The 25,959-nt window shown below is 39.7% G+C and overlaps 2 protein-coding genes across 7 annotated transcripts in view; one reads left to right on the top strand and one right to left on the bottom strand.

The window, feature by feature from the left end:
• The window catches only part of CENPU (centromere protein U), an 18,555-nt gene extending 13,208 nt beyond the window's left edge, over nucleotides 1–5,347 (top strand). For all 3 annotated transcript variants that reach the window (XM_071556313.1, XM_071556314.1, XM_071556312.1), the window contains 2 exons: nucleotides 833–989; nucleotides 1,660–5,347. In XM_071556313.1, coding sequence (XP_071412414.1) covers nucleotides 833–989; nucleotides 1,660–1,797 — 295 coding nt within the window. In that variant the 3' untranslated portion in view covers nucleotides 1,798–5,347. The remainder of the gene's footprint in view (nucleotides 1–832; nucleotides 990–1,659) is intronic.
• Nucleotides 2,101–25,959, bottom strand: part of PRIMPOL (primase and DNA directed polymerase) — a 25,315-nt gene continuing 1,456 nt past the window's right edge. For 3 of the 4 annotated variants that reach the window (XM_071556311.1, XM_071556307.1, XM_071556308.1), the window contains exons 2-13: nucleotides 23,313–23,497; nucleotides 22,175–22,266; nucleotides 21,083–21,224; nucleotides 19,462–19,609; nucleotides 8,548–8,841; nucleotides 7,122–7,284; nucleotides 5,766–5,863; nucleotides 5,310–5,396; nucleotides 5,125–5,233; nucleotides 3,864–3,946; nucleotides 3,738–3,784; nucleotides 2,101–2,767 (exon numbers count right to left, since the gene is read on the bottom strand). In XM_071556311.1, the coding sequence (XP_071412412.1) occupies nucleotides 2,462–2,767; nucleotides 3,738–3,784; nucleotides 3,864–3,946; nucleotides 5,125–5,233; nucleotides 5,310–5,396; nucleotides 5,766–5,863; nucleotides 7,122–7,284; nucleotides 8,548–8,841; nucleotides 19,462–19,609; nucleotides 21,083–21,224; nucleotides 22,175–22,266; nucleotides 23,313–23,497 (1,754 nt within the window). In that variant the 3' untranslated portion in view covers nucleotides 2,101–2,461. Of the gene's footprint in view, nucleotides 2,768–3,737; nucleotides 3,785–3,863; nucleotides 3,947–5,124; nucleotides 5,234–5,309; nucleotides 5,397–5,765; nucleotides 5,864–7,121; nucleotides 7,285–8,547; nucleotides 8,842–19,461; nucleotides 19,610–21,082; nucleotides 21,225–22,158; nucleotides 22,267–23,312; nucleotides 23,498–25,959 lie in introns of those variants that run through there. The other variant, XM_071556310.1, reaches the window with a different exon arrangement.

Below are 25,959 nucleotides of genomic sequence, written 5' to 3'. Positions count from 1 at the left end.
AACACAGAAATCATGTTATTTGGAAGAGCCGTTAAGACTTCCCCAAATCCCAGTTGTTGCTAAGGACAAGCTGCATGTAAACATACTTTCCATAAGTTAACTCTGTAGGAAACCACGGGCTTGTATCCACAAAACCAGTGTAAAAGCCTCTTCTCTATGGCATGAGAGGCTTGGGAGGTTTTGCAGTACTAGGGACAAATTATGCTCAAAGAAGTAATCCCTCAGTATGGTTTGAACCCCCCTCACAGACTGAAAGTGGCCTTCACAGTTTTTGTTTTCTAATACTCTGATCATTTTAAGCAAGCCTTTTTTCTGCAGCACTATTAAATGAAAATGGCTGTTGGTGTTCAGTTTTTGGAGTGCTGTTTTAATGGATTGAGCCCTCCACTTTACTTAGGCAGAGGTGTGGGTAGTTCACAGATCCTGAGCACGCTGTAGCATAAGCACTGAACACCCCAGCCTGCATGTAGGTGTGTGCAGAACACCTGCAAACAACATTTGAAAAACTTAAATGCTTAAGAGAAAGGGGCTCAGTCAGACTCAAAAGACAATTTTGAGATTGACAAAAGGACTCAATTTGAGAATTCAAAAAGAGTTCTTGAAAAGAGTTTCTCTTTATAAGAGAGAGGTTTGGATGTTTTTGGTGGATTTGGACTCATGCTTCTATTTAATTAATATGCTAGTTGTTCTAATTAAACAGTGTACTATACTAACCTATATTCTGTGTTTCTGAGCAACCTTTCCTTTAATTCTCCTTCAGAGGAAATATGTTTATAGTTATTTGTGCAATAAACATGCAGATACAAGCATCAAAGCCTTGATCCTTTTTCAGAGCTGAACCACAACTGACAAAACTACAAAAAGAGTATGCTGATGTACAGGAAAGGAAATCTTCCTTGAAGCAAACAGTTGAATTACTTACTGATTTAAAGGAGCTACAGCAAGACTGCTTGGATTATAAAGAAGAAAACCCAAAAGAAAAAGTGGTAGTAAGTACATATTTTGCATGTGTTTCTGAACAGTTCTGGCTCGGAACTCCCTCTTCTCTCCTTCTTTCCTGGACTGTTTGGCATTTTTATTAATGTCTGTTATATTAAATAGCAATATTTTGTAAATTGTCTTTGTGGAAACAACTTGAGAGTCGCTGCTGTGACTGTACTGTAGTATCTCACTCATTTTTTTTCTCTCAAAAGCTAAAGGATGTCAGAGAGGATTCTGCTGCCTTGCTCTTTATGTCCTTAGTTGTAACTTTCTAATAGAAATTGAGGAAAGATTAACACTGAGAAACAAGTAATTAATTTCTTCTGTTGTTATTGTTCAAAGAAAGGGAAAGCTCTGGTACTTCCATATCTGTTCTGTAAGGTATTTAATGGTAAAAACAGTGCTGGTATTTCATGGCCAGAGTAACTTCCTATGTAGTCTTAGAACTCCTTCCTGTTTTACCTGGGACCTGGTGTGGTATTTTCTGTTGACAAGGCTACATGCCTGCCCTGTGTAAGGGAAATCCTTGCATTTCAGAAGACACTTAATTTTGGCTGTTCTTCACTTTTAAAAAGCTTGTTGCACCATTCCAAATAGAGGAAAAATAACTACAGATATGTAAGTGATCTTTCCAGGAGTTAAAAGTGTTGCCTTGTAATTTTATTTCCTTATCAACAGTATGGAACTTCCAGCCTCCCTGCTCTTCTGATGGAGTCACGGAGAATTCTAGGAGCAGAAAGACATTTTCAGAATATTAATATGAAACTGGAAGAGGCTCTGGCTGTACAAAGAGAGAGGCTATCAAAGAAACACTAGATGTTTTTTAAGACTTTTTGACATTTGTTAGGAACAATTTTTAAAATGGTAGTGCTTCAAGCTTGTTTAATAATTGCTGCTCTATTTTGTTTCAATGTTTAAAATAAGTCAGCAACTTACAGATTGTACCTTTCCATTGTCAAATAGTCTCAGAATGTCAGTGAAATGGCTGAAATAGAAATCCCAGGTAAAGTAATAAAATCTTTCCGTGTTGTGAACAATGTTGGGTTTTCATCTTATGCTTTTGAAGTGTTGCTGTCAAGAGTACATTATATACTTTTAAAGAGAACACAGACACTTCAGTTGAACTATAAATAGAAAAATCTTTTTATTAAACTTGTATTTGAAATAAATAATTCCATCCGATTTCTGGAACTAAAGAAGTCTGTTTAACTTGGCTTACTAATAAAACTTGGCGATCCAACTAACAAAACAGAAACTGTACAGCAGAGAATGTTAAAAGTGATAAGCTTGGAGCAGCATTCATGATGCTCAGTGAAATCTTCCATTATCTCCTCCTGCCTGTTCAAGACCATCTGGCTCCTCTGTGCTTTGTCTCACACCTCTGGAGCAGCGCTTTTGAACTACACTGCAGCATCTTGCCAGAAGCACATGACATGCAGGTGGTCACTGCTGGCAGCCTGTCTGCTGGCCAAGCCTCTGGTTAGCTGCCTTCTTCATTGCAAGTGTCTTCTTTCCTTAAAGCTTCCAAAAGAGCTTCATCTGGGATTTCTTCTATGGCATAATTCAGACTATCACTTGCAGCCTCAGCCAGTTCCACATCTTCAGCAGCTTCTAAGAAACAGGCATCATCATTTGTGTTTTCCCACTCGCTGTCTGACAACAGGAAGTCTTGAGACAAGCTTTTTGCCAGAGATACTGAGCTTTCCGTCAAGTCTGACACATTACAATGTGGTTTTGCTTTTTCTTCTGTGTCCCCCCTTTCATCCATTACTGAATACTCTTCTTCCTTTAAGAAACAGAGTACTACTTACACCATATGAAAATGGTCTTTCATACCTTTAATTGGTCTGCAAGTTTGAAATTTGTACTGTCACATATAATGGACACTACAGAAAGCTGGCCAACAGACATTTTCCAGTATGTTAATTTATGTTAATTCCAGTATGTTAACCTACTTTCAATACGAGTAGAAATCTGCTGTTTTTCTAGCAACCTACAAGCAGTCTGTATAATACAAGGTTAAAACTAATTTCAGGGTCTGTTTAAAGATCCTGTCAGGATCTGAAAGTGCACTTAAATTACGCTTTCTATGAAATAACAGTAAAAGATACTGATCTGCTTAAGTAGAGCTTAACGTGCCATCCTGCAAGTATGACCTTTAAAGCTGTCAAGTTAAATTTAAAAGTTGCAAAAATGCCAACTCTATTGCCTAAGCAGTGGAAAAACTAGTATGTTCAGGGCTTAGAACTACGTGCAGTATTGGTTTAAATATTCTAGCTGTTTGGGGAAACAACTGTTTTGATACACAAAAATGGAGAAAATGATCTTCAGCTATGAGGGTCACTGACTTACATTTGACTCTGACTGACTCGGGTGTTGCCGGAGCAGTTCTGCTTTTAGCTTGCCCAGCATGAAATCAAACATGCACAGCAGAGCTTAACTGGGGCAGTTTTACCATTCTACTTAACCCCGCAGTGGCTGTTTGGCTTATGCACTGGGAACTGCTGTTCAGATCAAAACACAAGGAAGTCTTCAGTCCCAGGTGAAGTGAGGTGATTACAGTAACTTAGCACTGCCAGAGAACTTAAAAATTAATCTATGGTGCTACCAGAGCAGTGCAGCCGCCCTGGAAACCTCTTCTATACCACTGTAACTGGTGCATGGAGCTCAACTGCCTGTCAGTGGGGATGTTCAGTAACTTCCAGAGACAACATGGCTCACAAGAACTTTAGCATATCAACAGGACAAAAACATACCTCTTTGAAAAGAGACGGGAGACATATCCCAGGTGGTAATGGAAAACCTAAATCAAATATATGGCATTAAAATTGACATTCCAAAAAGTATTAAGTACAGTTGCTTTGAGATCACAGACTACATACTTTGTGATTTGAAGTTCTGTTCTCTGCAGACAGGATCGTGACACTTTTGATACCAGACTTCGTTCTTTAGATCTACCAGAATCCTAAGAATAAAATTATTTCGTTTTTTCAGTAACAGTCCATAAATGAAATGAGTTCACACAGTAGAAAACTCTTGACACTGAATGACAGGTTTTGTTTGTCCTGAACTAAGGACACCGCTTTCCTGCTCTGACATACTTATTACATACATGTTTTGTACAATTTTCAATAACCTTCAGGCTTCTTCAGTTAAAAGAAATAGATTTTTAGGACTAACATCTGAAAGTGAAATATAATCAACTTCATTATATTAAGCTTGAAAGAAAGTCAAAGTAAGATTAGCATATGGGATTTACCCATAAGGTAAGATTTTGACACTGTTATGGATAGTTTTATTTTAAAGGCCACATAAAATCACTATTTCCTGTCAACTGATTAGACCAACCAGCTTTTTCAGCTGTGCTTCAGAAACATCGACCTTTAAGCAACTTGCCTCAGAAATACCTTCCAGCGTAGTGGCTGTGGCATTTTTTGAATATCCTTGTTTCTCAAAAACTCATTCCTTATGTTTCAGTGACTTTAAATGTTATATGGAATTATTTTTAAGTTAAAGTATTTCTACTAATGATATACTGGAATTCTAATGTAATCTAGAAAACCTGACTTTCCATCACTTATTTTGCTAAACTATAGGAAGTCTGAGTTCTTGCAGAGTCACTAGCAAAACTCAACTAAAACAGCAGCAGGAGTTATCATTCTAAAATGGTAATTCTCAATTATTAAAATTACAAAGTAATTTTAATGACATGAGAATGTAATTTAAAATGCACTGTAAATGAACTCAAAAGTGGTCAGGTTCTTTTTCCCTGATTTTTCAGCTTCCTATCTGTAAAGTATAAATGCATGGTACTGCTTAATAGCTTTAACATACTCTGAATTATATGTTAGCATCTTTGGCTGCATGTTTTAAATACCATGACTACCTACTTCATACAACTATTACGATAACTGGACTTGTATCTCCAAAGTAAACTTGGGGGGGAAAGTTTGTGTTTGTCTGGGTTTTTTCAGATTTGGTGGGGTTTTTGTTGTAATTGAAGCATTGTATCCTCATAGAGTAAGACAACAGAAATTGTGACAAGTGCTAATTCTATCCATAAGAGTTTTTTCAGCATTTTTACAGAGTAATAGTTAAGCAGGAAAATAAATAAAGCTGTTTAAAACTGAATAAAGAACGCACATTATGTTGTTACTTTTGTGAGCTCTTCCAATATTTTCACACCAACGGTAACCATAAATATCATATACAAGTATTTCTTTGAGAGGGAAGTAATTCCATTGCCGTATCCCTGAGGAAAAAAAATAAATTCTTTAAAAATAGGGCTACAGAACACTAATTTGTAAATAGTAAAGTGGTCTCTTTACCTCCTTGTAGCTCATCTTTATTAACCAAAGAATGAACAAAATTATCAATTTCTGGATATGGCGAACCTTGATAGCCTTCCATGGAATCTGTTAAAACAAAGGCCCCAGGTACACACTGTTAGTGGTTTTGCCATGGTAATATGTAATTGTCACACATTACACATTATACAGATCATAGGCAGAAAAGGCACATGAATCACACCACACCCTTAAATGAAACCAGGGATAAATCCACTGTTACTTTCTTCTAGATCTTTAAACTGCTGCTCCCATCCCCAAGAGGAGAGGGTTAATGGTGTTCAGGTGCTGCAGAGCATCCTTCAGCACAGATGTGCTCTGCCTCCTGTGCAAGGGTAGCTGAAGAGCTCTCCTAGAGGTTACCAGGTGTATAGATCACAGTACATCGAATCTAAGACTACTTGTTTTTTTCTATGCAGTAGAAAAGGCTTGAGGTACCTCTGCTGCTTCTGGTGGATCTACTGTTTAAAAAAACTGACATTTTTCTCTCCTCCTCTGAAAAGCCAGATGACAGAACTTTTGTGTCATCACTCACTCTGCAGAAAGGAGAGAATACAAAGGAAAATGTGTGATTCTTACAGCATAACACAGCACAATATAACTTATCACCGTATGAGATAACAAGACATAGCACAGGGCCACCAGTTCCAGGGGCCCAGCTGGAGCGAGGGGGTGGGCCAGGAGACCTCCAGAGGGCCCTGCCGGCCTCAGCCAGCCTGTGATTCGGTGAGCATCGTTCCCTATCCCTGGAGCACTCCCTCTTCTCACTTTGGCAGTTTCCCTGCCTGACAGCAGAGGGTAGGGGTTCCTCCTCCTCAGCAGCAACATTTGTTCTTGGTGCAAGTCCCAGGGGCCAGCCATTTAAAGGACTGCTGGTCCACACTCCCACAGCAGGATCTGCTCCAGATGTAGTATTTATATAAACAGACCCCTTGAAAGGTTTCAATTTTTTTTGTCTCTCTACAATGAACTATTCTTTGCCATGTTACTAGCTGGAAGCTGAATGATCACAGAAGTCTAAATTCAACCCAGCAGAATTTCTCATCCATATTTATGACAGACTCAGCTGATGGCTATGATCTGAATACACTGCATGATTTATGCCATGGGGTTGCTTGCATCATTTCAGAGGATGAACATTTCAGAATATAAAACCTGAAGTCAGAACAAATACAAGCTTTGAATAAAAAATATTATACCAGTTTAACCCTCTTTCTGCTGCAGCAATGATTAGGATCTTCTTAAGATAGTACAGATAGTCTGATATATCATCAGAGGTTTCGATTAGATACAGAAAACTTGATTATTGTATGTATGAGTACCCAGCCTAAGGAGGTCTTTGTACCCAATGCGAAATCTGGTATTCAGGTAAACATGTACAGAAATCCTTTTTATTTCTCATCCTACTTTAGAAAATATTCAGGCTCCTCACACTTAACTGACTGGAAAGCTGCAGTTTTTGTTTTCAAAACTACACAGAATCTGACCAAACTTAATGGTTAAATTTTGGCATTTTGAGTGTATACAGAGAAATGAGACACAACTTAGAAACCTGCTCTGTGTTCTTTAAACATTTCAAGGAAGGTTCAAAAAAAAAAGCCAAACCCAAAAATCAAGACTCGAGCATTTTGTTTTTTCTTCAAAAACAAGAAATTCTACTAGGAACTCCTAAATTACACTGCAACAATGTTAATGGAATAACTGCTCATTCATAATAGTTATTTGTAACTACTGCAAGAGAATTATCATTAAAATATATATTTTAAAATATTGTAAATCCACTGGAATAATTACCTAACGTTGCAAATTAAAGAGGAAAGAAAATATGCTTCTTCCAAGGAAACATCCTTTTCACAGGTAGGGATAAAGTTATTATCCTCTGCTATCTTCAGAATCACATTTTTTCCTGCTTTTGATGATTTATACATCCGGAAATTTCTATTCTTTGTATAAACCCCTACAGGAAAGCAAGTATTTCGTAATGTAACAATGCTGGCCAGGATTTAAGATACTTAGCACTTGTAAATTAAACAAACAACTATTACTGATTTCAGCTCACACCCCAGAAATGAAATGCAAGAGAGCAAGATCATGACACATGTAAATTCTTATGTCATAGAAGAATTGAGACACTCAACGCCCCTACATAGGCATTTTAATCACTCTGACATTATAATCACTAAAAGTTTCCCTTCACAACAAGAAATCTGCTTTCACATTAATTTTGTGAAATACTGAGCATAAAAAGCTGCACAATTATCAAAATCTTAAAAGGTGAATGAATAAAAAAATACTTGATTTTCACTATTGAATTTCCATATTCCGTTATTTAATTTCCATTCATGAATATGCCTGAAGGAATTTTGAACAGTATGGGAAAGCAATCTTTGTATGGGCAACTCTGGGATTACGTTTCAATGGCTCAGACAGACTGAAGAGGCCCTCAGTGAAAGTGATCCTGAGTTCAATGAGAAGGATTTGAAGGGATGGAGGTTCTTCAGAGGAGTCCAAGAAAATAAAGACAGTAAAGTCCTGAAGTACATAACACATTGCTATGCAGAAGTGTGTTAAGCTATTTCCATTTCACTGAGACAAAGCAAAAAGCAGAAAAACCAGATATGGGGATAAAGAAGGGTGGAACTTTCTAACATTAGTTTGACTATGGGTGTTGTGTTCCTGAAGATTTGTAACATTTTAATACCATGAACAGGCTAAGCCCAGCTGGACCATGAAGTGCCCGACCCAAAATTTCACTGAAACCTGACAGCTGCCATTCCATACAGGGAAAGGCTCAATTCATACACAGAACAGTTCAGAAGGCCACACCTGTAAAACTTATTCCACAATTAAGCAGCTTCCAATTCAACTGAAATAACAAAAATGCAATATATGCTATCCTCTTTTAATTCAAATGGGATTACTGTCATCAGAGGAAAAAAAGATAATTAGAGATTCTTGTGTGGCAAGAATTTCTTCAAACTTACCAAAAAAATTCCATGTAGTAATATAAGAAGTTCCATGGACCAAGAAACTAAAATTCCTTTAAAGTATAGCATTTATGATCACAGTTTCATCATGTATTGTATTTGGTTTAAATTCTGACCATAGCGACAACAGTAAGAACACCACTGTTCTCACTGTCTGTAATTGAACATTAAGGAACATCTCATTTCAAAACCTTTGTTGCATCCCAAAGAGGTTTAAAAGCACTTATATTTACCTAGATCCACAAAAAGTTGCTTGTCACCTTCTTTACCATTTACTATTAGAAAGGAAAAATCAAAATTTTCTCCCTGGTGTGACATTTCCATATCCTTTGTTTGGTGAACAATGGCTGGCCAGCCTTTGGAAGCATCTTTGTCAGCTGAGAGGTTTGTAACAGAACCATCTAATCCAACTGCTTCTACAGAACACTGGAAAACATGTCCTGCTTCTTCTGCAATCCCAGCAGCAGCAGCAGCCTTACTCTCCATTAATCTTATGGCAGGCTGCAAAACAGTTCTCACAAAGTTACCTTAAAAACAAACAACAAAGGCCAAAAGCAGATAACGTCATTTATGAGTCAAGAAGGAACTTAAATAGTTTCTGTGCAAACATTTTTCAAAACAAACAAAATGGAAGTGGTTGGACTCTTTTTAGCCCTTCTGGATTTTTAAAAACATCTTTTTATCAGCCCACTGTACAAAATGGTTCTGGCCAGTAATTAGAAACCAATTCTTGGCAAGGATTTGTACTAAGCTTCTTTAAAAAAACCCCAAAACATTAACAAGTTGAGATTTAGGATTCTGAAAAGCTTGTGATTGTCTCTCTCACTGTTGCTTTCCCTAATGGAAATGTTTTAGTTGCAGCTTCATGGCATTCACCCACGTAAGAGTTTCATCAAAGCTTACTCAAATAACAAATTACTTTTACAAAGGTATTTTGTAATGACTTTTGAAACTCCCAGTATTATAATTCAACTCCCATTGTATCTCCAGGCTCTGCTAGAAGGTAACCAAAGACAAGTCAAAACCATGGCCAAATTACTTCCAAGGATAAAGTAGAGAATAGAATTAATAGAGATGGGGGAGGAATACTGGCAAAGAGAATTCTGCAGTTGTTGGATGAAGCTTCAGCAGGAATATGAAAGAATGCAAGTCCTATGCTACATATCAGCAGACTGACTCAGCATACCAAGCATCACTATCATCATTATCCTCTTGTGCACTTCAGGACTACTGAGGTGCACAAATGAGTCACAGTCATAAACACTGTTTTAACCCTGTGTGTCCAAATACACACACAGAATTTCTTAGTTTTGTAACTATAGTTTCTTGGATCTTCAGGGAGAAAATGTACTTATTTCAGAACTGAAGTTTATTTCAATTGCCATAAGAGCATCTGTAAAAGTCCTGATTGACCACTTCACTTTTTTTGTGTGTGTAATTAAGTAACAATCACTCTGGTGTCAGAACAGGGAGAGTTCCAGCAGTGAAAGGCTGTGTTGGGAGTTAGTTCTTTGTCATTCACACACACCTTTGTTTTCTCTCTTCCAGTGTCTTCTGACTGCTGAGATGTGGGACACAAACCCTGCATTTCATACTTTTGATTCTTGACTGTATGTCATATTGTTTGTACATGGAATTTATCATCTGAGTTGATCAATGCCAATTCACTGACCTCCACAGCTTTCCTCTGGACATACCTGATTTCCTGTGCTTTCTTACATGAGCCATGAACTCAGTCCCTGTATTTTAATTCTTGCTAGTAACTAATTTCAAATATTACGTACCAAAAGTTTTTAATCATATTTAATTTCAAGCCCATGCACTTTGTGCACAACCCCTGACATAAAACACTTATGAAACAGTATCATCCAAGATGTGGTATTTCATATTCTAGTTTATCCCAAATAAATAGCACTAACTCATCTTTTTTGACAAGGCCCAACACCAGAACAGTGAATTTTAAAAAAGCCAACACTTGCTTGTGTCTGAAAAATATATTAGCCCTTTAAAGTTTAATATTAGACAAAATTTTTCCATCACATCAAAAAGTGTATTTTTTAATATAGATTCTGGGAAATTAAGACATTATCTGCATTCTTAGTTATTTAATACAGCAGAGTATTTGGCACAAAGTGCAAAGTTAATATGCTTTAACACAAGTTTGTTAAGCAGGTTACTAGAAAGCATTAATGAAAAGTCATGGGTATAATATTATTGTAACACACGTGAATTTAACACTGACATTTACATATCTCAGTTATAAAATTCAGTTTTTACTCTGGCTTCAGTATGCTTTTGTAAAGGCAAAGGTTACACAAGCTAGACATGTATTTGAAGGCTGACAGTTTGTAAACATGTCAAATTCATGTCACAGTGGAGACAGAACACTTAAACCAACAGGCTGGAATAAACTGTTCAAGGTTCCATGGAAAGAACTGACTAATGTCATTTAGCTATCAAGATCACAGGCTAAAACTGCTGTCATGCCATATTATTTATCATCCATGGATTACTTAGGTGTTTATACCAGTAGAGGAGTTAAAAGACCATACTTCTCAACTAAAAATTGCAGTGCTGTCATTGAAGTCTTCGGGGTTTGTAGCTGCTCACCTGTTGTAGTTTGGGATTATTATGTAAATTCTCTCCCCTGCCACTTAACTGCCCAGGCCAGCGGTTAACAAAAGAAGCAATTAACTGTTGATCGCTGGGGTGGGGGCAGGTTTGTCTCTTTTGGGTTTTTTTTGGATATTCTCGGGAGTCTTGGCTCGGCGGAACGGGGGAGTGGGGGCTCGAAGGAGGCAGGTTACCCTGCTGGTTACTGCTGGGGTTTTCCCTGGCTGTCTTGCCGCTGCCCACCTCGGACTACTTTTTGTGCTGTGCTGATGCTGCTACCTGCCTTGGATTTGCCGCTGGTTGCTCGTACCTTTCTGCTTCTTGGACGGGGAACACAGGGTGAAGAGACTGAGTCCATCTGAAAGCCCACTGCTCGTCTGTTTCGCTGGAGAGGGACTGAAACTCACTCTGCAGCCAGCCGAGCTGTGACATGAACACTTAAGTATAACCTTTTCTCCCGGAGAAAAAACCTGCTGGGTTTTGTTGTTGTTTTGTTTCTTTTGGTTTGTTTTTTTTTTCCCCTCTCTTGTGGTGTTGGGGAAGTGGGTTGCACTAGTCTGTTTACATATATATATATATATAGCAGTTATCCTTCTTGTATTAAAATTCCTTTTCTTAAATTTGATAAAGAGTGGTGTGATTATCGTGGAAGAGGCCCCTCCCCTGCTTGTGGGTAAAACATTTTGGTTGTTTTTTCCCCTCAAACCGAGACATTTCTTGGCGCCCAACATGGGGCTTGTAAACAAAGAAGGATAACTGCTATTTTGTGGCACCATGTGAGTCTTGAGCTTAGGGTTCATCAGGACCATCCTGTATAATATATTGGCTTTTTGTTGGTACAAATTCATGCCAAAAGGAGCGGCAGGTTTAAGTCTTATCAACAAATCAATGAGTAAAACTCAAATAACCGCAATTATTATTGAGTTCTTACTCTGGATTTATGGTGCCATGAATTCGATGCCTTTGGATGTCATGTGGGTGGTGTTCTCCAGGCTGTTTTCCTGCCGCAACCTAAGCTGCTACCTCTGGGGATTCAGTGATAACAGTACGGACCCTTGGGAAGGAACAAAGGGGAATCTCTTCTCCCAACCCTTTGTCCATTCCCCATTCAAGTCTGCTACAACAGCTTTTGAGATGTTTAAATTCTCCCTGGATGCCAGAGATATCTTGCTCTTTATGGTTTTTCTGCAAGGTTGTATCCCTGCGGCTTACAGAATGTTTGAAAGTAGGGCCAGGGTTTTTCCAGAATGCATTCAGAAGCCTAGCCCAGTGAAGGGGGAAAAGCAAGAAAATAAAACCCCTGATGCTACAGTGAATGGGGAAAAGCAAGAGAATAAAACCCCTGATGCCACAGTGAAAGGGGAAAAGGAAGAGAATAAAACCCCTGATGCCACAGTGAAGGGAGAAAAGGAAGAGAATAAAACCCCTGACGTTACAGTGAAGAGGGAGAAGGAAGAGGGTAAAACCTCTGATGTTACAGTGATGCAGGACGAGGCTAAACCAGGAAGACAGGTCAAGCCTATGGAAGTTGCCCCTATCCAAAAAAGGAAATATAAGACCAAATTAGACCATCCAGCGGACGATGAGGGGGCTGCTGCACCTCCACAGCAAGCAGACCCAGAGCCTGAGATCATCACTGAGTCATTGTCATTTGATAATCTCCGTAGTTTGCGGAAAGACATTGCTCGACACCCGGGTGAGCCCATCCTGACTTGGTTGATCCGAGTTTGGGACCTTATGGGTGAAACCTTACAACTGGATGGTGCTGAAGCCAGGTTTTTGGGGGCTCTGGCCCAGGATGTGGCTATTAAACAGGTGTTCGTGAGGGAATCAAAGCCCCTTTCACTCTGGGCACGACTTCTAATGAGTGTAAGAGAGAAGTTTGTTTATAGAGAAATCCTGCAGGAACATCATATTAAGAAGACTTGGAAGACGATGAAAGAAGGAATTTTACGTCTGAGGGAGATGGCAATGATAGACGTGCTTTTTGGAAGAGGTGGGCAAACCAATAATGACCCTGACAAGGTCAGATGCACACCACATATGTGGTGGAACCTTTCACACTCGGGGCCAGCTGAATACACCGATTTCCTGGCATCCATGTATAGGGAAGAGAACCAAGAAACAGTGGGCGCTGTAGCAAATAAGCTCCGGATATATGAAGGCATGACCCACAGCCCAATGCAGGCCCGTATTTCTGCTGTAGAGACATTGGTTGAGAGTCTCAAGACGCTGCCTGCAGAAGTAAAAGCGATCAGAAAGGAAATTAGGGAAAGTCTCCAAGTGGCACCAGTGCGAATGAGAACCTCTGAAGTCAGAGCCAGACGGCCCCCAGCCAGAGGAAGTGGACAGACCTCACGAACTGAGATGTGGTACTTCCTGGCCAAACATGGAGAAGACATGGGACGGTGGGATGGGAAACCCACCCGTGCCCTTGCAGCCCGAGTACAAAAACTGAAGGAAAATGAAAGAAAGTCAGTGAGAGTAAGTGCAGTCCCAGTTTCCCACGGGCAAGAATCTGACCCACAGGAGGGCACCTCCCAGGTGTACTCATCGAGAAAAAGTTCTGACCGCTATGACCAGGATCAGTGTTAGAGGGGCCCTGCCTCTAGCCAAGTAGAGGCACGGGACAACCGTGTCTATTAGACTGTGTGGATTCGATGGCCTGGTACATCAGACCCACAAAAGTATAAAGCTTTGGTTGATACTGGCGCTCAATGCACATTAATGCCATCAGGACATGTGGGCTCAGAAACTATTTCTATTTCTGGGGTGACAGGGGGATCTCAAGAGTTGACTGTGCTAGAAGCTGAAGTGAGCTTGACAGGGAGAGATTGGCAGAAACACCCCATTGTGACTGGTCCAGCCGCCCCATGTATCCTGGGCATTGACTACCTCAGAAATGGATATTTTAAGGACCCAAAGGGGCATAGATGGGCTTTTAGAATAGCCACTGTACAGACAGAAGGGATTGAACAATTGAACTCATTGCCAGGTTTCTCAGAAAGTCCTTCTGCTGTTGGACTGTTGAAAATTGAAAAACAGCAAGTGCCAATTGCCACCACGACAGTGCACCGTCGGCAATACCGAACGAACCGTGATGCTGTGATCCCCATCCATAAGATGATCCGTGAACTGGAGAGCCAAGGGGTGGTCAGCAAAACCCACTCACCCTTCAACAGCCCCATCTGGCCTGTGCATAAGTCTGATGGAGAATGGAGATTGACTGTGGACTATCGTGGCTTGAATGAAGTTACCCCACCGCTGAGTGCCGCTGTGCCGGACATGCTGGAGCTCCAGTATGAACTGGAGTCCAGAGCAGCAAAGTGGTATGCCACTATTGACATTGCTAATGCGTTCTTCTCCATTCCTCTAGCACCAGAGTGCAGGCCACAGTTTGCTTTTACCTGGAGGGGCGTGCAGTACACCTGGAACCGACTACCCCAGGGGTGGAAACAGAGTCCCACCATCTGTCATGAACTGATCCAGACTGCACTGGAGAAGGGTGAGGCTCCAGAACACCTGCAATACATTGATGACATCATTGTGTGGGGGGACACAGCAGAAGAAGTTTTTCAGAAAGGAGAGAAAATCATCCAGATCCTTTTGGGAGCTGGCTTTGCCATCAAACGGAGCAAGGTTAAGGGACCAGCCCAAGAGATCCAGTTCCTGGGAGTGAAGTGGCATGATGGACGCCGTCAGATTCCAACAGAAGTCATCAATAAGATCACAGCAATGTCTCCACCTACCAGCAAAAAGGAAACACAAGCCTTTCTGGGTGCCATAGGGTTCTGGAAGATGCATATCCCAGCATACAGTCAGATCGTAAGCCCTCTCTACCTGGTAACCCGTAAGAAGAATGATTTCCACTGGGGCCCTGAGCAGCAACAAGCCTTTGACCAGATCAAGCATGAGATTGCTCAGGCTGTAGCCCTTGGACAATTCAGGACAGGACCAGACATACAGAACATGCTCTACTCCGCCGCCGGGAACAATGGCCTGTCTTGGAGCCTTTGGCAGAAGGTGCCTGGTGAGACTCGAAGCCGACCACTTGGATTCTGGAGCCGAAGCTACAGAAGATCTGAAGCCAACTATACCCCCACAGAGAAAGAGATCCTAGCCGCCTATGAAGGAGTCCAAGCCGCCTCAGAGGTGATTGGCACAGAAGCACAGCTGTTTCTGGCACCTCGACTACCAGTTCTGAAGTGGATGTTGTCAGGACAGGCTGCCTCTACACATCACGCCACTGATGCTACCTGAAGCAAGTGGATTGCCCTGATTACGCAGCGCGCCCGTATAAGAAAATCAAATCACCCTGAGATCCTGGAAATCATCACAAACTGGCCTGAAAGTGAAAATTTTAGTCTAGCAGATGAAGAGGAAGAGCAGGTGACACGTGCGGAAGAAGCTCCACCATACAATCAATTGCCAGAAGAAGAAATACGCTACGCCCTCTTCACCGATGGCTCCTGTCGCATTGTAAGGACTAATTGCAAATGAAAAGCAGCTGTATGAAGTCCCACCCGACAAGTTGCAGAAGCTACTGAAAAAAAACGTGAGTCAAGTCAGTTTGCAGAGCTTAAAGCCGTGCAGTTGGCCCTGGACATTGCTGAACGAGAGAAATGGCCAAAGCTTTACCTCTACACCGACTCATGGATGGTGGCCAATGCTCTCTGGGGATGGTTAGACCGATGGAAGAAAACCAATTGGAAACGCAGAGGGAAACCCATCTGGGCTGCCGATACATGACAAGATATTGCCACCCGAGTAGAGAAACTAATTGTGAGAGTCCGCCACGTAGACGCACACGTGCGCAAAAATCGGGCCAATGAGGAACATCTCAACAACCAACAGGCAGACCGAGCTGCGCAAGTGAAAGTATCACAGACAAATCTGGACTGGCAGCACAAGGGACAGCTGTTCTTGGCTCGATAGGCCTCGGGCCATCAGGGCAAAGATGCCACTTATAAATGAGCACGAAACCGAGGAGTGAATTTAACCATAAACATTATCTCTCAGGTTATCCATGACTGCGAGACATGTGCTGCCATTAAGCAGGATAAGAGAGTGAAGCCCCTGTGGTATGGTGGACGCTAGGATAAGTATAAGTACGGGGAGGCCTGGCAGGTTGACTACATCACACTGCCACAGACCCGCCAAGGCAAGCGCTATGTGCTCACCATGGTGGAAGCAACCACAGGGTGGCTGGAGACACACCCAGTGCCTCACGCCACTGCTCGGAACACCATCCTAGGCCTGGAAAAACAAGTGCTGTGGCGACATAGCACCCCAGAACGAATTGAGTCAGATAATGGAACTCATTTCAAAAACAGCTTAGTTGCTACCTAGGCGAGAGAACATGGCATTAAGTGGTTGTATCATATCCCCTACCATGCACCAGCTGCCAGGAAAGTTGAGCGGTGCAATAGACTGTTGAAAACCACTTTGAAGGCGTTGGATAGAAGGACTTTCAAACACTGAGATCAACAACTTAGCAAAAGCTACATAGCTAGTCAACACTAGAGGCTCTGTCAATCGAGCTGGTCCTGCCCAATCAGAACCCCTTCACACTGTAGATGGAGACAAAGTCCCTGTAATACACCTGAGAGGTATGCTAGGGAAAACAGTCTGGATCAACCCTGCCTCAGGCAAAGGCAAACCCATTCGTGGGGTTGTCTTTGCTCAAGGATCTGGTTCCACCTGGTGAGTGATGCAGGAAGATGGAGAGACACGATGTGTACCTCAAGAAGAACTTATCTCTAAGTAAACAACTCATATTACTGTATTTGTAAACACTTAATTATTTGAAAGAAAATTTAAGTTTAATGTAGAGTATCGGCATAAAAGAGAATTTAGAGGTGGATAATGTTGTAGTTTGGGATTATTATGTAAATTCTCTCCCCTGCCACTTAACTGCCCAGGCCAGCGGTTAACAAAAGAAGCAGTTAACTGTTGATCGCTGGAGTGGGGGCAGGTTTGTCTCTTTTAGGTTTTTTTTGGATATTCTCAGGAGTCTTGGCTCGGCGGAACGGGGGAGTGGGGGCTCGAAGGAGGCAGGCTGCCCTGCTGGGGTTTTTTTCCTGGCTGTCTTGCCGCTGCCCACCTCGGACTACTTTTCGTGCCGTGCTGATGCTGCTACCTGCCTTGGATTTGCCGCTGGTTGCTCGTACCTTTCTGCTTCTTGGACGGGGAACACAGGGTGAAGAGACTGAGTCCATCTGAAAGCCCACTGCTCGTCTGTTTCGCTGGAGAGGGACTGAAACTCACTCTGCAGCCAGCCGGGCTGTGACATGAACACTTAAGTATAACCTTTTCTCCCGGAGAAAAAACCTGCTGGGTTTTGTTGTTGTTTTGTTTCTTTTGGTTTGTTTTTTTTTTCCCTCTCTTGTGGTGTTGGGGAAGTGAGTTGCACTAGTCTGTTTACATATATATATATATATAGCAGTTATCCTTCTTGTATTAAAATTCCTTTTCTTAAATTTGATAAAGAGTGGTGTGATTATCGTGGAAGAAGCCCCTCCCCTGCTTGTGGGTAAAACATTTTGGTTGTTTTTTTCCCCTCAAACCGAGACATCACCACAGCAAAAAATAACTGTTCTGTGCTACGCTTGGAGCTGGCAACCAGTATTTATAGGCATTTGCTTATAACCAAGACAATCTGCTTGGCTTTCCTTGAGCTACCCCTCAAAAGATTTAGGGACACAGATTCCATTACTCCCAAGAATGAGAAATTGGGGGTTTTAGTGTTAAAAAAGCTGGAAAAAATCCTCTGTTCTGGAAATACTCTGTCCTCATTGTGTTGCAGTTAAGACCTGAATTTTGGCCTAAAGTGGTGCTTAGGCCATGGACCAAATGCTTATACTAAAAATATTTGGGGAGAAAAATTGTACATGCATGCAGGCTTAAAATATGCAACCTGTCCTTACAGTTTGCTCTGTTCCTCCAGATGTTCCTGCTGAGAAGACCTTTCATAAATGATTCCTCAGAGTAATACAAAATGTGTCAACCCTAAACCATGTCGACCCAAGAGTACGTGTGTTCTCCCCATGAAATAATTAGACAATTCAGAAGGAAAATAAGACTTTCTCTAATGCTTTACTGTTTAGACAGAAGCCCAGCACTATGTCATTAATAATGGCATCACTGTGCTGTCATTAAGTACAAAAAGAGCCATCTCCCCTGTGCTCTCTACGAGGCCCTGCTGGATCATGCACAGTGCCCAGGAAGAATCTACTTGAATAACACAGGAGGTATGAAGAAAAGTAAGAAATACAATATAAACTTTACTCAATATTGCAGTGAGGGAGGGTGGAACACTAGAAAAAGAGGTAAGGGTGAGAAAGAGTAGACTGGGCATGAAGACAGTCAGGCAGACTGTGATAGGCAGACAGCACAACAGAAGTGGGAAACTGAGTGGGATCAAAATTTTGAACCAAACATCCTCAATGCTTCCTATTCTATTGCCAGTGGAAACCCAGTAACAACACACATCATTTCTTGTAATGCTGTGCTGTTGTCACAGTTCTTCCTGAACACAAATAGTAGAGCTAAATGCCACAAATTTACATTTCATCCCTTCTAATAACCCATGAGATCATTAATCTCTGTATAACAGCATTTCCACTTCCTTTCCCTCAACTTTTTGTTTATTTGAATAAAACACAACAGGGGAACAAAGGTTACAAAATTAAACATTCAAATATTAAGAGATTACAAAACCAAGGCTGCAGGTGGAATGTTAATTAACCCAGAGTTCTGCATTTGTAGGTTGATACAGACTTTAATTCCAGCACTGAGCAAACTGTTTTCCATCAGTTCCTGTTTCACTCAGACAAAATTCAGCTGATACTCCCCCGTGCCCTCACTAGTCAAAGTGTGCCTACAAGACTACTTTACTATGCACCACAAAGGATATGTATGTAAGAAGATATTATGAATTTCAACATTAACTCTCCTCAGTGTTCACCACCAGCACTTCAGTGCTTCACAGACCATATTTTAAAACTGTGTTCAAAATACTCTTGTAAATAAGAAGGTATTATACTTGTTTTTAAAATGCAGTCAAGACAACCCTGAACTGGCAACTCTTCATGTTGGAGTTGCCATATCCCAAGAAATCCCAATTTATATCAACAATGAGCTTAATCATGTTTATGCATAGGTGGCTTGAAATCATCTTTGTCCTGCCTTGCTGACCCTGTGCTGAGCACAAATGAACTGAATTTAGCACAAATAACAGTCTTAATTTTTAAGACTGACATTAACCTGTAAACAAGGAAGTCATACATTTGCCAGTTTCATGGAAGTCAGTCTTGCCATGACTTTTGTAAAGAAAGCATACATGCTAATTATAGGAAAAGGAAGTAGAACATGAGAAAAAATTAGGCTTAATGGAACTGCTCGTAATTTCTGCTGAGATTACACATTTGTTTCCACATATAAATTCATTAAAATAAATATTCAAATGTGAGCTGGCACTGTACCAAGTCAAAACTGCATCTTTTATTTCTAGGTATAAGACATAACACACTTACCAACATGCTTATTATCCTTGAATACTGTCTTTTGGGGTAGAAATATTAAGTGACGACTAAATTTTTCATCAGTACTGGAATCTAAGTTCAAGACATCTTTAGTTGAGCAATTTACATCATGAAGTTCTTTTAATTTTTGGCTGACAAGCTGAAATCATAAACATTAATTATGTTATTTTCTCTGTTATTTTTAGTAGTGGTATCTACAAAACCTAACACAAATGCAGATTCTGCATTTTTTTCAAGGTTCCTTTTTGGGGTTTTCCCCATTTTAAGCATATAATGAAGTTAATTCAAACTAACTCATACCTAGTTTTAACCAAATTTGACATATTTACTTATATGTGCAAGTCACTGACTGTACTAGCAGTGATAAGCTGAGCAGACTTTTAGTTTTTCAGGTCCAAGTCTAATTTAGTGGCTTTATCATGTAGGTTTTTTAGCACCACAAGGCAGTGCACACCCACAGTGACAATATTTGTAAGGCTTACTAGGAATGGAAGATGGAGGCCATGATAATATAAATGACTGGAAAGCTAATTCAGTGTTATGATTTGGCTAATTCATTGGCATGTCCCAATGAACACCAACTAAGCAGAAAACATAGGATACTTGGCTCTAGATTAGCTCTTAAAACCTTCTATAAACTAAGCTAGTGGTTACTTATGTTTAGGACTGGGACTCAGAGCCCAAGGGTCTGGAAGCTTCAGGTTTTAGAAGCTAAGATTCCCCATCCAGCAAATCTAAAGTCCTCTTCTTAACCTGAGGAATCTCTAGATTTCAAAATTCATTCACAATGGATAAATGCCCTCCAGATTCTGTATCATGAAGGGTTCTTTATGAAGGAATGAAAATAATCTTTTTCTTTCCTTCCTTTCTAGCTAGGTATGTGTAGGTGACAGAAGTCTCACAAATAAATGTCCACTTACCAAGGGATTTTATTGGAATAGAAGATATTCTTCTAAAAACCTGCTGTATTTTCCACCTCTGTCATATTGAACTTTCAGAGAAGTTCATTTTCCAACCACATTTGCAATAAAGTGGAAACTACACTATTTAATACAATTGATAATTAGCAAAGATATTTAATTTTAGGCACCAAATTGGTAAGTGCAGGCATTGGTAAGTGCAGTCACATGATGTTCTCTGCATCATCCTTTAACTCAATTATAATGAATGGTCATCTAGAGAAACTTGGAATGAGGAGCAATGTGTCTAAACCTTGATACAGAACTGCACCATTTGGCAAAGGGAATGAACTCAGGAGTATCTGAATGGAACTTTTATTGATGTTACCTTAAAGAATACCTAAACATTTCTTTAGTTTTACAGCTTTCAAGTGGCTGAGGACATAAAACAATCTCCAAAAGTAAACTTATCAGAAAACCTAGAATGAACACAAACATTCCAAAAGCCATCACTCTTTAGTTTTTCCTTTCATTTAATAAAGAACTTTTGCTTTAATGAAAACAGTATTTTTACTTAATTAAAAATAACCACTAGGTCTACAATTCTTTTTCACTTTACTTCAGCATACTCAAGATAAAGGAGTAAATCCTTCATTTTCATATTAAATCAACAAATTCATATTAATCTACAACATGGCTTTGCTCCAGTTTACCTCAATTAATTTTGCCACCATGCTCTTGCCATCTGCACCGAGATTTGCTGGTTTGTAGAACTCCAAATCGAAATAAAGTTTGCAAGCATCTTTTTCAGGAATCACTTCATAACAATGCATAAGACTTGTTTTGTAACCTTTGCTAAGGAAGAAAAAACAAATCACAACCTCTCACAATAAACATTATACATGCTTTTCAGTTGCAAATGAGGATCCCATAAGTCCTAAATAGTCTTTTGTTTTTCAATCAACCACCCATAGTAAAAAACGTAGCAGCCCTATAATGCTTTGAAAGAGTTTGTAACTAACTTCAGCATCAAATATCAACACAAAGATTATTTGTCTAGCCTAGAACTTAATTTTGTAAAGTATTCTCCTCCCCATACCCCACCACGTCTTAAAACGCATACAGAAATGCTGTTAAGAATTTAAGAAACTAAGAAAACTACAGGAAAAAACTTGTTATCGCACAAGCACTAACAGTGAGATTATATATTTTTTTCTAACTAAACTAAAAAATAACCTCATTTTCAATTTAAGAAAAAAATAAGGCTTTTCACATAGAAACTGACTCAGATTTCTGTTACTTCATAACTATTTTATTGTAAAACAGATAAATGAGGAAAAAAGTTCAGCATATGATCAAATTGTCAATGCTTGGAACTACATCATGCAAATACAAACCCATAAATCATAACCAGACATCTACATTAATGCTCACTGAAATTGATACATGACTAATACAGTTTTGTAGTGTGGTGGTATGATCCCCTGAGGAAAGCTGACAGCAGAAGTGAATCTGCTGCTATTAGACTTAAGTTCAGTAGACAGGGTCCTTAATTCATAGGAAGTAATGGCAGTTGGCTACTCAAAAGAAAGTTGAAACCAGCTACAGAATGTACTGTTTTGTCTTTATGAAGATTTTTCTCAAGGCCAAGATAAAACTTCAGGCAACCCATTACAGCTCGTGCTAGTCAGAGCAGCAGAGAGCTCCTGGGGATGGCTGCCCAGTGACAGCTCTCACTAAGTAACAGGAACTTCAGTATAATACCATCTTTTAGTCACATACACGGTACCTTCTCCCATACTCACGTGTAATAAAACCAAAGCTCTTTATATGTCGTCACAAGGTAAAACCTCTGTCCACTCTGTGTGTTCTTTTCCAGAGCAAATACATGGACATCCTTTTTAAATAAAAACATGGAAATTTTTTTTTAGTTTTATTCAGAGAACCATTTAAAGTCTTCAGAAGTTCCTATTTGACATTGATCAAAGGCCAGCAAATACCACAAACCTACAAGTAGATCACTTTTTCAAGGTAAGTAGCATCTGGTTTTAATTTAGAATATCATTCTGATTTCAGTTACAAAGGTAAAAACTTTGAAGCTTTTTTTTTGCTGTGCATTAACATAACCTCTGCTTTCTCTGTAAAGTCTTCTTTTTTCAATCAGTGGCAAGTGCATCTAATGGGAGGAGGAACATCCTGAAAGGAGCAGCCTCTTGAACACGATGGCAGCATTAAGGCTTTATGGCAAATATTCTTCAGAAATTACATTATTTAAATAAAAAAATTGGAAACCTGAGAAGAAAACCCTAAAAAAACTACTGCCAAGCCAGTAAGAGTGAATTTTGGAAAACAGACTGTCAGGATTACTTAAACACCTAAAACAGTGTGGACAAAAGCATACTTTATTTGAAAACATCAATCAATTTGAACAGTATTAAACTGAAAGGAGAGGATACCTTTTGCGCAGTATTTATTTGGTTCACCACTTTTTATCATCTGAACTTGCTACTCTGATGCCACTTGAGAGTTGTAGTGTTTTTAATCTGTCCATGCTTCCTGTTTCTCTCTTTTCCTTCCTCATTTTTTATCTCCTCTTTCCTCCTGCTCAATTCTCACTACCCTCCCATCCTCCCTCCTGCCAACCCTGGCAGATTGCTCATCTTTAGAAGGAACAAATCTACCACTACAATGTAACCAAAAAGGACTTCCCTGTGTTTAACATCACGTATCAATTTGTATGTTAGATTAGAACTAGTACTTCATAGGGATACCTCCATTGCAACATGATCTCCTATAAAGACAAGAAAACCTCTTGGTGTTTCAGGATAGGGAAGAACAAAAAAGAGATCTTGCAATCTCATAAAGACTTCACTGTCAATCAAGATTTTAAGTGACATTCAATCTTGAAAGTGCATAGAGACAGCCACCTAACACATAATATACCTCTTTGCAGGTTTTTACGTAATTAAAAGCTTCAGCCTGCCGAGAAAATATTTTCCAAACAGGGGATGGCTGAAAGGGCTGTGACAGTCTTGGTCTATAAACTGCAGGAAGAGGGTTTCTTTCATAGTAGGATGCTAGTTCTTCCAGTCTCTTCAGTCTTTCTTCCCATTTTCTCTGCATTTCTCCTAAAGAAATTACAAATAGTTAAGTCAGTATCAATTGCTGTTTGCAAGGCAATTTTAATTTGGACTCGTCACTGCTTTTGATTTCAGTTTTGTTGAATGTAATTTACCAGTTAGCCAAGAGTAGCCAATATTCCAAATCAACAACCAGCTTTGCTACGATACTCATTTTAATATTAAATCTACCTACACTGTTTTAGAAGTACAAGAGCTTCATATTAACACCATCAAAGATAAACACAACAAAAAAAACACAATAAGGGAAGGCCTAAGGAGTTTCCTTTTTGTTTACAGAATGGTATTACATTCCTCCTCAAAAAGTATACAAACTGTGCCAACTACCCACACATCATCAGTAACAAGTGAAAAAATAGTATTATTTCTGCTTTATGCTGGGGGAGACAAAGGAGATCATTAATTTGTATGGGTAGTACAGCACTTGAGTTCTTAAGAAGAACTAAGATTTCAGTGACTGAGCTCTGCCCTCCGTATCTCAAAGAACTGAAATCCCAAATGAGAGCTCCATTTTCCACTGCTGACCTTTGCTACTGATCAGTGATATTTTCACCTCCTTTAAGATCTCAAGTACTTTCTCCCATCCTTAAGATAACAACCTTATCCCTTTCCAAGAAATAGCACCATACAGCAACATTTGCTATCTTGTAGCTTTTAAACTTGTAGTGCCATAAAGTAATCCAAATGTGAGAGTAATGTAGTAAAGCATAAACACACATACATACAATTGTCTGTAAGCTGAGCAATGAAAATCAGTAAAAAGCATTGCTAAGAAATTGAAACAGATGAAGTGGGGCAAGAAGTAACAAAGGGGAATCTTTTTGTTTTGCCCAGCATAACCACTTGGTTCTCATAACTGCCCTCAGCTGCAACAAAAGATAAAAATAAAACTGACTATACTTAAAATATTCAAACCTTTAACAAGCTGGATCCACAAGGTGTTTAAGTATTTAAATATTCATGTGGGGCCCCAAAGCCCAAATTTTAGATCCTTTAAATCCACCCTCTAAGTTTTCCACAGCAAAAGTTCCTGGACACTTATATTTCTGCCCATGCTACATCTAAGCCTGTCTGTGTTTTGACAGTTTAGTGCCTATGTCAAGTCTAAATAACAGAATATTTTTCCTCTAACAGGAGTCAAACATACTCTCTCTATAGACCTTGTCAGTCTTCTGACTTGTGCACTTCCTCCACTCCCTTTCTGTGCAATTAGTTTCTTCTTGGAGAATGAAAAGTGAAATTAGAGACAGCAATCAGTGTTTCTCAGAAATGCTAGCAAAACCCTCAGTTGTTTTGATGCTGTTGGTTCTGTTGTAGATTAATTGGGTGCAAAGGACATTTGCTTCATCAGCGCTTTCACGTAAGGTGAAAAGGGAAAGTGAAAGAGAATTTCCGTAATTCTCAACTTATTTTAAACATTCTAGTTATGTCAGGCCATTTTTTTGAAGAAACACAGCTGTGAGAATATCTGAACCTGGGAGAAGGTTGATGACCCTTGCTTTAAAACAGATCTATCACCGTTATTGCAGTCCAAACACTCTGAGATTCTCAGCAGTCCAACATGTCAGGTCTTTTCAAGGTAACTTTAGTTCCTGCATGCACTGTATCTAACACAACACATCTATTTAGAGCACGTACAGTGTACACTTACTGACCAGCCTTCTGAATTCACTGGGAAATTCCCACTTCATCTTCCTCTCTTCTGTCCCACTAGAAGGGGAGTACCTATTTTTATTTCACTTGGCAGAAAGCAATTTTGTCACCATGTTTGGACTTCAGTGTTACTGATTCAGCAGGATGACTGTATGGGAAGCCTGGGAAAATGTCTCCCAAGAGATGACTTCAAGAACTTGCTATTTCATTTTCTCTGATGGAAGACTACTTCACTGTTTACTGCTGAGCACAGTGGACATCCTGTATTTTTATACCTGGTTATAGGGCTTCTTTGAGCATTTTTTTGGGTTTGTGTGGTTTTGGTTTGTTTTTTTTACTAAAATGTAGGGACATATATGGTGAAATAATGCACCTATATTAGTCTTTCCCCTATAGCATGAGGGACAAAATTGCCATTTCCGAAATGGTGAGTTCATTTGTTTAAAAAAAATGCTCAAAAATCTGTAATGGTTATGACTAAACACACTATCCACCTGCTGAAAACTGAAGCTGAGACATGCAAATCAACTGCAATAAAGTGATTGCAGTTGTTTCCCATCTGGTATCTTGCAACATAGCTCTATGACAGAATTCATGGTCCTCAACACAAATTAATCTGTAAGATTTTCTCCCAGTACCAATTACAGCCTTAGAGGAACATACTAAATAACGGTGTCTCTAGTGTTAAATTTTTTAATGAAAATTAGCAGTTATCCTTATGCTGAGCTGACCTGTGGCACACTGACAAACACTACTCATCTTCCTTCAACAATAACAAGGAGCATCCAATTTTCACC

This window comes from Pithys albifrons, chromosome 5 (assembly GCF_047495875.1).
Source record: "Pithys albifrons albifrons isolate INPA30051 chromosome 5, PitAlb_v1, whole genome shotgun sequence".
Taxonomy (NCBI): Eukaryota; Metazoa; Chordata; class Aves; order Passeriformes; family Thamnophilidae; genus Pithys; species Pithys albifrons.
This window is presented reverse-complemented; position numbering and strand designations above follow the sequence as displayed.